Below are 14,500 nucleotides of genomic sequence, written 5' to 3' on the forward strand. Positions count from 1 at the left end.
CAACAGATGTGGCAGTAGACAAACATGAGTGGATGGACGGGGATATTGGTGTCCAGACAGAATACAGACCCAAAGACGAGCAAACTGACTCCTAAGGAAACATCAGTACCATGTTATGCATTACAGCAAAATACACTTCTCAAAGTTTACTCTGTTTCAAACATCAAAGTGCAAAACCATTGAGCACAGCCATTCCTGGTTCCCTAATTATCCATGAGGCCCTTGACTTAACTGCTCATGTTCATAGGATCCGATAGAGTAATTCATGAGGCACCAGAAAAAAGATATGTTATGTTATGTTATTATGGATTTCTTGAGCGCACTGTCACCGGAGGTTTCCTGGCGCTGATTGGATTAGGAAAAGAAGGGAGGAAGCAGGGGAGCAGAGAATTTAATGAGGAAAGAGCATAGTTTTTAGGGATTTCCTAAAAGAAAGGAGGGAACAAGATGACTTAAGTGCGAGAGGGAGGGAGTTCCACAGCTTAGGGGCTAAGCAGGAGAAGCTGCGGCCGCCTGATTTTGCGAGTTTGAAACAAGGGACAACAAGAAGCGAAAGATGGGTAGACCTCAAGGTGCGGGGGGGACAATAAGGAGTAATGAGAGACTTGAGGAAAGCAGGGGCAGGGCCAGTGAGAGCTTTAAAGATCAGGCAGTGAACCCTGAACGTAATTCTTTCGTTCACTGGTAACCAATGAAGATGGCGTAATAAAGGTTGGGCCGACTGCCATTTGGGGATTTTGAAGACCAACCGGGCGGCCTGGTTTTGGACTATCTGCAACCTCGATAGCAGAGATTGAGGGAGACCGTGGTAGATTGAATTCGAGAAGTCCAGCCGGGACATCACCAGGGCTATTAGGACTTGCAACAGGGCTTCAGGTGAAAGGAGGTGAGCGACTTTCCGAATCCTGTAAAGTTGAAACATACAGGAAGATGTTACTGCGCTCACCTGTGCCTTGAGGGTGAGCCCGGAGTCGATCAAAATTCCGAGGCTCTTGACACATCCAGCAGGAGAAGGTGGTATTCCAAGCTCAGTCGGCCAGTACTGGGGGCCCCAAAACTGGGCACTTCTCCCCGGAAGGAGGAGCTCAGTCTTGCCTGGATTGAGCTTGAGCTGATTTTGGTTCATCCAATGCTGGATGTGTGTCATGGCAGTCTGAAAGTTGGTGACGGCGTCAGGGGAGGTGAGGGGAAAAATAAGTTGTAAATCATCCGCGTAGTTAAACACGGTGATATCCCATTTACCCAGGGAGTGAAGAAGGGGTTGGAGGTACAAATTAAAAAGAAGGGGAGACAAAGATGATCCTTGAGGGACTCCGCAGGACGAGGGGACACTAGTGGCACAGAAAGGACCCATGCTTACTGCCTGGGACCTCTCCTCGAGGAAGGATTTAATCCAAGACAGAGCAGCCCCACAGATTCCGGCGGATTCGACACGGTGGATTAAGATGTTATGGTCCACCGTGTCGAAAGCCGCCGATAGGTCGAGTAGAACAAGTGCCTGGGGATGTCCTTTGTCCTCGCTGCGCCTGAGATTATCCAGCACAGCGAGGATCACGGCTTCAGTGGAGTGAGCTGGTCTGAACCCGGCCTGGTTGGGTGCCAGGTAGTTGGATTCCTCGATAAAATGTGAGAGGCAGGTCGTGACATGAGCCTCGAGGATTTTGGAAAAGAAAGGTAGGAGGGAAATGGGGCGATAATTGGCCAGGACTGCTGAATCGGTGCCGGGCTTTTTTAAGAGGGGCACCAATGTGGCCTCTTTAAATGAGCTGGGAACTGTGCCTAAGATGAGAGAGGAGTTGAGCAAGGGAAGGATACAGTGAGGAAGGGTATGGCAGATGTCACGGAGCACAAAAGGAGGACAGCAGTCCTTGGGAGATCCAGATTTCACGCGAGTGGACAGTCTGGCAAGTGATTCCGGGTCGAGCGCAGGAAACAGAGAAGGTAGGTGTATTGGCAGGGAGGGGAACTGATGTGGCGGGCGGAAGTGAGTAGGGAATGGAGTTCTTAATGGCAGTGATTTTATCGGTGAAAAAGAAGTTTAAAGCAGTGCAGGATTCCAAAGAGGGAGGTGGGATCGGCAGTGTCCTGGCGTCCGATGTCAATTCGCCAAGGACTTTGAATATCTCCTTGGATCTATTGGGGGCTGTTAGGATCCTGTTGGAGATGAAGGAAGTTTTGGTGGTGATAATTGCAGCTTTGTAGGCTTTGCGCGCAGACACGTAGGCTTCCCTGTCGGGGCCGAGGTAATGGCGCCGCCATCTGCGCTCCAATCGGCGCAGCTCCAGATGTTGTTGCTTTAAGGTGGAGTTATACCATTTGTGGGATTTATTAGGATGAGTGCGGGAGAAGCAAATAAGGGGAGCAAAAGTGTCACTGGCCGTTGTTAACCAGTGTGAGATGTTAGCGTCCATGGTGTTAATGTCCAAGGACTCGGGGAGTGGAGGCTGGGTTTTAGCAAGTAGGGAGAGAAAGGCAGGCGAGTCAAGAGTTTTCCAGTTCCGGGCGGACCCTCCAGATCGGGGGGGGGGGGGCCTGACCAGGCCCTTTATGAGGATGGATGACTCGATCAGTGAGTGATCTGACCAGACGCAGGGGGAGACAGTCGGACCGAGAAGTGAGATACCTTGAGTCCATATGTGGTCCAAGATGTTACCCCCGGTGTGGGTGGGGGAGGTCACATGCTGCGTCAGATTGAGACTAGAAAGTGCCTCAAACAATTCGGTGGCATGGGGACCAGCGGCAGCATGGTTGAACCAGTAGTTGAAGTCGCCATATATGGCAACGCGAGCTGAGGAAGTCATGAGGGCAGCAAGCTGCTCACAGAGAGTGACGGGAAATAATGGCATCAGGGTAGGAGGGCGGTATAAGACGATAAGGGTCAAAGCCCCCGCTTCAGTTGGCAGGCTGATTACCAGATTTTCAACATCAGGGAGGCATAAAGATGAGGACTTAATGAGAGGTAGATCTTTACCAATAATTGCTGCAACCCCTCCGCCACGGCGGCCGAGAGGCCGGTTGGCGTTCAGCAGATAATAGTTAGGGGGTAGGGCAGCCAGGATGTCAGGAAGGGATAAGTCGGATAGCCAGGTCTCAGTGAGCAGCAGGATGTCTGGGTTTTCCGCGGTCAGCAGAAGAAAAATATCAGCGTGGTGTTGGGGGAGAGACCGAGTGTTAAGATACAATACACGGATACAAGTTTCCGGCGGCGCAGGGAGCAACTCGGGTGCACGGGTAAGTCTGGGAGAGACCAGGTCGGCCGCAATGCCGAGAGATGTCAAGCGGTCCCAGGTTGTGGATAGGAGAGCGCAGGGGGGCTGCTGGAGGTTTCTAAGTGCAGCGGGGGAGTATGCCAAAGATTGGGCAGCATTTTGCCGCCCTGGGCCCGTCTGGGCGCGGACGGGCGCAGACGGGCTTGCCTTAGGCGCGCCCACTGCGCCCGTCCGCTGCGCGTACGATAGAAGCACATGCTTTATGGCGATGGTAGGAGGCGTGGCCAGTTGCAGTGGGCGTGGCCGGGGGGAGCGGCCGCTGGAGGCGGCGAGCAGGAGCTCCTATGGCCGCTGCAGCGTCACCTTGGGCTGCGCGGCGCTGACAGAGGCAGGGAGAGTCCCTGAGGGCAGGTAGGCTGAAGTTAAAATGAGCGCGAGCGAGCGCTGTAAAGATAGAGGTTGAATTTAAAAGTGGGGGATAGCTCGGGTCTATGACTCCCGCGGAAGGCAGGGGAGTTGTCCAGTCCAATTACACTGAGCTAGCAGTCAGCTCCTTAAAAAGCTCAGGTGGGCGTGGCCTATTGCGGTGGGCGTGGCCAGGGAAGCGCGAGCGAGCGCTATGAAATAAAAGGTATAATTTTAAAAATGAGGGTTTACTCAGGTCTAATTACTCCCGCGGAAGGCAGGGGAGTTTGTCCAGTCCAGTTGCACTGAGCTAGCAGTCAGCTCCTTATGAGGCTCAGGTGGGCGTGGCCAGTTGCAGTGGGCGTGGCCGGGGGGAGCGGCCGCTGGAGGCGGCGAGCAGGAGCTCCTATGGCCGCTGCAGCGTCACCTTGGGCTGCGCGGCGCTGACAGAGGCAGGGAGAGTCCCTGAGGGCAGGTAGGCTGAAGTTAAAATGAGCGCGAGCGAGCGCTGTAAAGATAGAGGTTGAATTTAAAAGTGGGGGATAGCTCGGGTCTATGACTCCCACAGAAGGCAGGGGAGTTGTCCAGTCCAATTACACTGAGCTAGCAGTCAGCTCCTTAAAAAGCTCAGGTGGGCGTGGCCTATTGTGGTGGGCGTGGCCAGGGAAGCGCGAGCGAGCGCTATGAAATAAAAGGTATAATTTTAAAAATGAGGGTTTACTCAGGTCTAATTACTCCCGCGGAAGGCAGGGGAGTTTGTCCAGTCGCACTGAGCTAGCAGTCAGCTCCTTATGAGGCTCAGGTGGGCGTGGCCAGTTGCAGTGGGCGTGGCCGGGGGGAGCGGCCGCTGGAGGCGGCGAGCAGGAGCTCCTATGGCCGCTGCAGCGTCACCTTGGGCTGCGCGGCGCTGACAGAGGCAGGGAGAGTCCCTGAGGGCAGGTAGGCTGAAGTTAAAATGAGCGCGAGCGAGCGCTGTAAAGATAGAGGTTGAATTTAAAAGTGGGGGATAGCTCGGGTCTATGACTCCCGCGGAAGGCAGGGGAGTTGTCCAGTCCAATTACACTGAGCTAGCAGTCAGCTCCTTAAAAAGCTCAGGTGGGCGTGGCCTATTGCGGTGGGCGTGGCCAGGGAAGCGCGAGCGAGCGCTATGAAATAAAAGGTATAATTTTAAAAATGAGGGTTTACTCAGGTCTAATTACTCCCGCGGAAGGCAGGGGAGTTTGTCCAGTCCAGTTGGAGACTGCATGGCTATTTCTACAGGGGAATGCATCAGTGTATCTTCCCATTGTCTGGGTATTTGAGGCCTGTATTGTCATCCCTCCAGTGACTTGTTCATATGGTTGAAGTTAAAGACTCGAAGGCTGAAGATGGTTGACATTTTCTAAGGGTTGTGGTTGCTGGATCCCAAAGCTGACGAAATGGATGGCTTCACTCCTCTGAGCAAATCATTAAGGGCCTCATTAGGAGTGCCTCTTAATTTCGAAGGGGCCGGTACCAGTAATTAGGGACCTATCTCGAATGCAAGATCTGTGGGAGCACAGCTAAGATCACCAGAAAACTGCTTGTGGAATAAAAGAAGAAAGGAGGACTAACTAGGGGATTTGGGTGCAGTATTTCAGATTCCTCAATAATTCTGCACCACCAGCGTCTAACTAGCAGACCACCGGATTAATCTCCAGAATGAGGCATCAGAGTACCTTCTTTAGAGGTTATTAGAGAATTCACTCTGCTGTTGCCCTTTCTGTTGTGTGTCTTAGCCAGGGCTGCAGCAGCTTCCTGGACGCACACATTTCTTCAGCTGATCAGTGCTGGACTGCGTTGGAGATGGGGGACTCATGGAGGCCTCGTACAGAGTATCTCCTAGGTCATCCAGCGGTTGAGATGCATAAAACCCATATGTGAACTCTGATCCGAAGTGCAATGTAGGAGAAGTGGGTAAATAAAGTATACTTTACAACTTTTTGTTGTCGTTTACCTTCTTGTTTGTAACGATATATAAAATATATTTTTTTTAAATAATCCTTGGGAAATACATTTATTTGAGCAAGCTCCAAAGGTTAATGTGCTAACTGTGGAGAGGGGAGACGTCCAGTCACATAACTGATTCCTGGTTGGGGTATCAGTAGAACATGGTCCTGTATTTATAATGCTACGAGGTCCAAGCCTGTGACTAGAAGCACTGTGAATTTTATTACACACACTATGAGAAAGATGTCGTAAAACGTGCTAAGAGAGTTAGAGGCAGATTAAATAACTTTTCACACAAAGCAGTGCTGCAAAGTTGCTTTGCTGTGTTGTGTGAAAGGGAGAGAGCAGATCAGCGCAATATCTACAAAGAAATGGTGCTCTTTACTGCTGTAATGCAAGCGTTGGCGCATCATAGTGCAAGAGTGTGTATACTTTCAAGCCCAGGGTTTGGACTGGAAGGGTATTCTTGCAGTACAAAAGACTATACTTATTCATAGTTTAACACGGTTTCCTATTTGTATGTATACTGCACAGTGTACTACAAATGCACATCTGTGAAAGTTTGGACAAATACAAAATATTTTTCCAAGTTATAGCCAACCACAGTTACACTACAAGAATTAAAGATATATGTTTAAGCATAGGTAATAAGACAGTACTGAGTGCAAACCTTAAATGAGTTTCCACTATAAGGATGCCTTCAAGAACGCAGCTCATAGCACCCCTACATTATCTCTCAAAAAGAGTGAGCCTTTGTCACCATAAAGTCTAGAGTAACTACTTCTAGATAAATTAAAGCCATATACTGCCTCCCAAGTAGCCCTTTGATTTGCCGATTATCCAATTACACCCATTTATATTTCTTGCAGGAGGCCCCCGTGGCGAGAAGGCTTGCTTCTTGTTTCGCAGTCTGCCTCTCCCTTTGTTTCACCTAACAGGAGATCTACTCCCTTCCTTTCAGCCAGAGAAACATGAAGGTCCCCATTATCGGTTCTGGAGTGGTTGTTTTTTTATGGGTATTTTTTTTGTTGGAAACTAAATATTGATCCCAATAGATCCCGCCCACTTCAACCACTGAGGTCATCCAAAAGTCACTAGCTGGTAGGGGAGGTTTAGTAACGGTTTTCATTGCTTCTCATGACTCATGGTGTTGCACTCTCTCTGCCTCATCAGCCCACCTGAAAGGTGCCCTTAAAAGGGAAGAGCCCGTATTGGGAAAAGTGCGGAGCAGAAATCCTGTGTGGAATTCCATTCTACAGAATTATAAGAGGTCCAGTGTTCCTGCACCCAGATTTATTGAGGGCAGGAACAACAAACCCAATTTTACAGACCAAAAAAATCCAGCAGGTAAAATGACTGTGTGCAAAAGGCTTCATTGTAGCCCAGACCCCTTTCATGAGCCTTACCTACACATCAGATAAGGAATGGGGACGAATGATATGCTACATTTTTCATTCTTTCCATCACCCTCCCTCCACCCCTGCCTTAGCACAGCCCTCTGTACACTTTTACTACAGACCGGTATGAGCAGTTTACTCTTGGATTGTAAAGGATAGAAGGGTTATGTGTAATGTTATGCCTAGAGAGTGAACAGGCATGTTCAAGTCCCTGAGGTTGCAGTGAGTAGAATTCTTCTGGTTAGGCTAGGTCAAGTGAACGAACTGGCATGTTCTAGACTCTTAGGCTCTAACGCATAGCGTGCTTAAAGTTAGGGTATACCTAGCGAATGGATGAGTATGTTCCAGACTCAGGTTGTAATACGTAGAATACTTAAGGTTAGAGTATACCTAGCAATTGACCGGGTATATTTTAGACTCGCAGGATGTAAGGATCCGAATGCTCATGTGCTGGAATGAAAAGAATGTTCAGAAGCCAAGTTGCGGCGACAGAGAACAGGTTTGTTCAAGGCTGTTAGGTTGGAACTCATACAGCGATCAGAATACAGGTTATGCAGAAAGTGAACAGACACACATTCGCTCTGTGGTTGTAGTGGGTAGAACACAGGCTAGGTTATGACACGAGAAGGAATGGGCAGGTTCAAGATCCTCTTAGCCTGTAAAGCCATGAATGCTCAAAGTGGTGCATTCTGAGAACGGATAAACGTACAGAGAGAGATGTAAAGGCACATACATAATCAGATGCACAGAGACTCTGGCATAATGCCATATGCACACACTCGCAGATTAATTGACCAGGAGGCATTTCCTAAACTTACAATGGGTAAAATTCTATCTTCCTTTTCTGAGACTGTGAGGTTTTCCTGAAAAAACAAAGACAAAGAATGTTATGGGAAAGGGGGTACAGAGAAAAATGGGGTGAGATAAGTGGAAAGAAGAGAAAGATGAGAAGCAGGACAAGAGAAAAGAGGGAAGCCCTCAAAAGGAGGTAGTAAAGACAGACTAGAGGATAATGATACAAAGCTGTGCAGATAAATAGCCAAAGGCTGTAAAGAGGGGGAAAGAAGATGGATAGACAGGAAACGGGAAGGGAGAAGAAGGAAACGAGCAAATAAGATACAATACAAATGCTATAATATTTTCTTAAGCTTAAGCATAGTTATCATACTGGCCCACCCTCTCCGCAACAGCGAGATGCACAATCAATCAGCATGACCGGTTGACCCAATATTCATTTTAATCCAAGAGAAAATTCCCTATAGGCTCTTCAAACCCTTGCGCTACAGGTGTCTAATAGAAGGTGCGATACAGACCCTGTGCAGAGGCTCTTCCCCGTTTCCCCTTGCTCTCTCATTTTGTCAAAATCTTGACCCTTACCTCTGGGCACCAGGTCCTAGTATACTTATCTCTTTTCGCACTTATTTTGATTTTGTGCTGGACCATTTATCTACCTTCCTGCCTCTGAGGCAATTCCTAAACGGCTTCACTCTACCACAGTGTAACTTAAGCTTTGTCAAAAAGGACATTTGTCCTTTACAGGATCACAATTCGTGGAGAGAGGTAAATCCCCCAGTTGGGCGATTTTCTGGCATTGTAAAGTTATGGTTGGTGGCAGAAAGCTGCTCCCAAAAACTGAGTGAACACCCACTATTTCGCAAGTTTCTGCTGATCCACGAACATTTTGCTGATAAATTTCCATCCTGGAAACACATGCAAAATTACTCCTGTGTCAGGCACACGGAAGTGCATTTGATGAGTATTAAATTGAACACTAAACTTCATGGGGTCCAAAAGAAAGGAATTTTCAACAAGAACATATAATATTCCTGTGGATGAATACAAAGTTGAAAGTGTAAATGCACACTTCAGCATGATCTAGACATGCAGATTCTCTTCACAAGCAGTGCTTAAATAAGCGTGTCTGTATTCTTCCTGGACATGCAATGTGCTTTCCTACTTTCAACACAGGCATAAGGCTTCTTATTTATATTGCTTTCATCCTATCTGCTGTCTCTATTGACGCTTTAGTTACTTACACCAACAACTGGACTGCTTTACACCACTTCACTACAACACTCTACCCTATGCCACTCCACTCTACCCTATGCCACTTCTCTAACTTTTTTGTAATGCTGCTGTTCAGCAGGGCTAAAAGACATTGGCAAAGTGAATAGCTCTTACATAGGCGAGGACTACTGGCTTTGCCAATGCTTGTTCTCCATCTTGCTCGGTCACTCTGCCTCGGTTTTTCCTATCCTGTCACACCGTCTCAGTGTTAGTTTATGTCCTCATCCAAACAGTCTCTGTATCTCTTGCTTTGCCCTGGTCAGTCTCATGCTGTATTAAGGTCTATCTCATTCTTGCGCTCTGTACCAGACCGTCTCGCTCATACTCTGCTGTCCCTTACACTCAGTCCTGGACTTTTATCATACTGCTAGCCCTGTGTCCACCACACGCTGTCTCTGTGCACCCGTCTATTTAGTTCCCAGTTGCTATGCCCTCCCTTAGGCATTCTCAGTCTCTCTCCTAGTCTGTCACACTTTCGCTTCGACCTGGAGTCTAGACCGGTTTTGCTTGCTCTGTCCGACGCCTCTCTCCAACAAGTAGTAGCTTACTTTTCTTTGCTCTGTCCTGCCCTTCCTGCTCTCTCTGGCTTTGTCCCAGTCTGTCTCACTCTTCCTTAATCAATTCTGCTCTTCCTGACTTTGCCTAACTGCATGCAGTCTGCTACCCTACCTTTGCCTTGTTCCTGGTGTGGCTCACTCTCTTACTTTGTCGTCTCTCTTTTGGGTTCTATATAGGTGTTTCTCACTCTCTTTTGCTTTACCCAGATGTTTCACTCTCTTTCTCAGCACTGGTCTGTCTCACTCGCTCTCTGCCCAGTACATCTCACTATTATCTGCTGTCTGGAATTGCTCCACTCTTGTTTTGTTCTCTTCTTGTCTTTCTAAAGCTGCCTTGCCCTATGCTGGTCTGTTACACTACCTCTTGCTGTGTTCTTCACAGTTATACCATTCTCTCCCCGGTCTGTCCCCAAGTCTTTCTTGGCAAGTTTCACTCATTCTCTTGCTCTGCCCAAGCCAGTCCCTCACTCCGAGGTGTCTCTCACTACTCCTTGCTCTGACCCTGCCCCATTCTATTGCTCTGTCCTGTCAATTGCACTCTCTCTATGTCCTGGTGTGCCTCGCTCGCTCTTGCTCTGTTCTACTCAGTTAACCCTTGTGGTTCTGTCCCCAGTTCTGTCCAGTGTGTGTCTCAAGCAGCCTGACTCTGTCCACTCATTCTGGCCGAGTACTTGTCTCCCAAACTCCCTTGTGCTTTGTTGTGTTCCGTAACACTTTCTCGTGCTCTCTTTTGGTCAGGTACGCTGGTTAAGGGTCTGTCTGGGTTGGTCTCATTCCTTGCTCTGTCCGAATCTGCCCAACTCTCTCTTGTTCGGTCATGGTCTGTTACACTCTCTTTCCTCCTACTCTTCCCAAATGTGTTCTATTCGCAGGCTCTATTTGTTTTAGGCTGTCCAGCTCGAGTTCATCCCTCCCATTGCCCAAACCTTGTTTAGTGTATTCTTCCACGAACCTGCTTTTTGTAAACAGACCTTTAAATCGTGTTCTTATCTTGTCACGCTTGCTGTGCATTCAAAGACAGAGGTCAAACATCAGGCTGTCTTCCAGGGTGACTTCAAAGTGAGAGGATTTATGTGTCAATCATAATGGATATGGGGTTGGTGCTTGAGGAAGGCTGTATAATGTTTTTTTTTCTAGCATACAAGAATATTTAAATGTCAGTAAATGAACTATGCAGGTATTTCAAAATGTATCCGAATTAGGAAAGAACAAATGGAGCACATTTTTGGGGTAATTCTGAAGTGTGGTGGAAACCAATATTATAATACAATCAAAACAAATCAATATTCTGGGTGATGACATTTCCACACATTATTGGTTGTGCGCTGTACACTTTTATCAGTAAAACTGTACGTCTTTGCTAATGTACCGGTCATTTCAATTGAAAATGTGTTGTCTGTATTTGCAGTGCCCTACCACACCATGCATACACCATTTTACCCCACTCCACTCTACTATGCACAACTCCACACCACTCTGCACTGCATCACTGCACTCAACTGTGCACCACTCCACTATGCCAGTGCTCTCTATACATATTCATTCTACGCCACTCTAATCTGCTTTGCACTCTACGCTACTTTATGCCACTCTAATCAACTGTGCACCAGCGCACTCTACGCCACTTCACTCTATGCCATTCTACTCAAATCTGAACCACTCTACTCTATGTCAGTGCACTCTACCACACACTACTATGCACCACTGCACTATTTGCCACTGTACTCTACACCACTCCAGTCTAGGTCACTTAACTATACTCTGCTCCACTCTGCTCAACTCTACTCTACCCTGTGCCACTCAACTTTATGCCACCTCACTCTACTCTGAAAAAAATCTACTCCTCGCCACTGCACTCTAAACCACTCTTCTCCACTCTGCTCTATGCCCCTACTATATGCCACTGCACCCTACCTTTCACCACTGTACGTCACTTCACTCTACTCTACGCCACTGCACTCATCTGTGCCACCCTATCCTGTACCCCTCTATTCTGCACTACTCTAAACTACTGCATTCAACAATTCTTTATTCAAAATCACTGCACTATGCCACTCCACTCTATGGCAACTATTGTGCACCACTGCACTCTAAGCCACTGCAAGCTACGCAACTCTGCACTGCTGTACTCTACACTACTGCTCTCTGCGCCACTCTACTCTGCTGTACCCCACTCTACTGTACCCCACTCTACTGTACCCCACTCTACGACACTCTAGAATACTCCACTCCACTCCACTCTCCTTTACCCCGCTAATTCTTAGCCATGCTGGTATACAACATGGCTAAAACATATTGGCAAAGCCAATAGATCTTGTGTGGGTGACACCTATTGGCTTTACCAATGCTTGCTTCCACTCTTTCAAACAATCACTCAATCAGTGGATTTATATCTCACGGCTAATCACCCGGGAGAATTTCCTTGGTCTGTCCTGGACTTTCCAACCCCCTCATACTCTGTCCTTGGCTCTTGTTCTCTTCTGGTCGAGGCTCTTCCTCTGGCTCTGTACCCGTTTACAGACTCTTGCTCTGCCCGCGTCAGTCTGTCACTTTGGGTTTGTTTCACTCACTCTTGCCCGGACCATGGCCGTATTGTCTCAGTTCCACCTGCTAAATCTAAGTTTGCATCAGTCTCGTGCTCTGTCCTCATCTGTTACATTCAGGGCGTAGCCCGTGTGCAAGGAAGGACCTGGAGTGGTCACCTCAGGCCTCTGGGCCTCTGTGCCACTGCACCTGCTGCACCAATGGATGCTTCGCCCCGGGTTGCATTATTTGTAGCTCCTCGGCTCTGTCCCTATCTTGGTTCCTCACTCTGTGGGACTCAGACAGGGGGAGTCTCGCCCTCTTTCCCTCTGAGCTGCTCGTGTGCAAGGCTTCCTCCCCGCTGTCACGCGAGCTACCTCTGACCTTTCCAGGAGCGGCCGGCGCTGCAGATGATTCATGGGATATAAATGGAAGTCTCTTGCACAAGGGCCCACATTCACCGGATCCTCAGACGCTCCCCTGGCCTCGGAGACCTGCTTTTTACTCCTCGCTGACTCCCACAACCACGGTGCCCCCCAAACTCACAAGTTGTCAGAGCCCCAGACAGCGCTCCCCAGAGGCTCCTGCCGCCATAAGTTACATGCTTTTCACTTTCCCACAGGATTCAATAACCCTGTGACACAGGCGTTGTGTCCTCAAAGGGCCTTATGTGTTTCAACCCGTCTGCCCGGGCATTAAGCCTGCCACCACGGCCTTAGCGCCAAACTCCTCACAAGTAACTGGCACCGCCATCAACGGGGTCTCCTCACATCTCAGGCTCACGCTGCCACACACTCCCCACTTATGGCAAACATTCACTGCCCCCCTCCCCCCAATCAGCCAGAACCTGTGTACCCACCTGCACCAAGTCAAAGCGAAGGCTCCGACGATCGCCAGACTCCCCACACCAACTGACCTTAACAGCCGTCCACCTCCCTCCGCCCCCCCCTCCAGCTCCCCTGGGGTAATAAGAGCCACCCTTCCTCGAGCATGCAATCAAGGCCTCAGACTGTCCCCCGGTGCCGCTTCCCTCAGTGATAGCCGGGCCTCTCCACTCGCCCTCACTGGACCAGGTGAAACGGGCACGCGGGAGTTGGGGGGGGGGGATAGATACTCGAGGCGGGGCAGACCGACCCCTCCACTTACCCACCTTGTGTACGATATCCGACAGCTCCGCACACAGCGCAATCACCTCCTTGCTGGCCGAGTAGTCATTGAGACGGGTAAAAAGATACCTGCGGGGGGAGACAGACACAGGCTGAGTGAGACCAGAAGGGGGAGACACAGACCTACCCAATGACACCAGGAGAGACATTCAGCGCTTGAGCCTACACCAGCAGCTCGCAATCTGGACTGCTGCCCCACTCCGGGCCTGGAGGTAGGGTTACAGACCGGACAGACCGGCCCAGGTGGCTGGTAATGGGCAGGAGATGGACCCAGGGCCCTGGAGGGGTCGTCGGACAAGATGTGGTGGAGAAAACAAACGACACCCCCGCTCCCCTCGGCCAACACCCTACAGGAGGCAGCACACACCCCAAACAAGCGCCAACAAATTACAGAATGTGTTTACAGCCACTCGGAGGTTAAGGATTACAAAAGTGATCATGAGCGAAATCACCAAAGGCGGAGGGGGGTCGAGGTGCATGGTCTACTAAGAACGCAGAGTAATCGCCAAAAAGTTGTGAATATAAACTGTACAGAGCGCTGAAGGCAACCTGCAATCGTAAGTGTCACCTGCAGAGTGTCGAACATAACCTGTAAGAAGAAAGAGGCCTGCGAGCCTCAGTTCGAAGTGGCACCTTGGACGGGCTGGACTGGACATTTATTCATCGGGGATTTCCCCGGGTGGCTGGTGCCATAGAGGGCTGGTTTTGAAGGTCAAGAGCTGCCGGACCGGTCTCCGGCTCCCTGTTATTTATTATGACAGCAGACATGAGAGGCGAGAGAGGAAGTGAATGATTGGACAGGAAGGGGGGCGGGGGGGGGGGGGGGGGATAGAGTGGGTGCGTTTCAAAATTTTGCCATGGTTGCTCTGGTTTCCAGTCTGGCCGTGTGTGCCACCTGAAAGATCTGAGAGTAACCTACACAATACTGTATCTAGTAGCAAAAACACTACTTGCCTAAGGATGCTCAAGGTCTGAAGTGGCATAAAGTATTACAAAAAGAGTTGGCAAACAAACAAGTCTGTCGAGCCGTTTCAGTTTTAAGCCAGACCTACTGGCTTCGCAAAAGCTGCAGTAAGTGCTGAATATGTATTTCAGGAGTGTCCCAGCGGCAAGAACAGGTAGCTGCTGGCAATGCTACATCTTATCAGTAAAACACACAAGATGATGGACGGAATGTTGCACAATGGCAAAACATTCACCCCCAGTCA

General features: G+C 49.2%; 1 protein-coding gene across 1 annotated transcript in view; it reads right to left on the reverse strand.

Moving 5' to 3' along the window:
* Positions 1-14,500, reverse strand: part of CNKSR1 (connector enhancer of kinase suppressor of Ras 1) — a 424,353-nt gene that overhangs the window by 276,349 nt on the left and 133,504 nt on the right. The window contains exons 4-5 of the mRNA XM_078682672.1: positions 13,277-13,361; positions 7,798-7,842 (exon numbers count right to left, since the gene is read on the reverse strand). Coding sequence (XP_078538798.1) covers positions 7,798-7,842; positions 13,277-13,361 — 130 coding nt within the window. The remainder of the gene's footprint in view (positions 1-7,797; positions 7,843-13,276; positions 13,362-14,500) is intronic.

The sequence above is a fragment of the Lissotriton helveticus genome, chromosome 3_1 (genome assembly GCF_964261635.1).
Source record: "Lissotriton helveticus chromosome 3_1, aLisHel1.1, whole genome shotgun sequence".
Classification (NCBI taxonomy): Eukaryota; Metazoa; Chordata; class Amphibia; order Caudata; family Salamandridae; genus Lissotriton; species Lissotriton helveticus.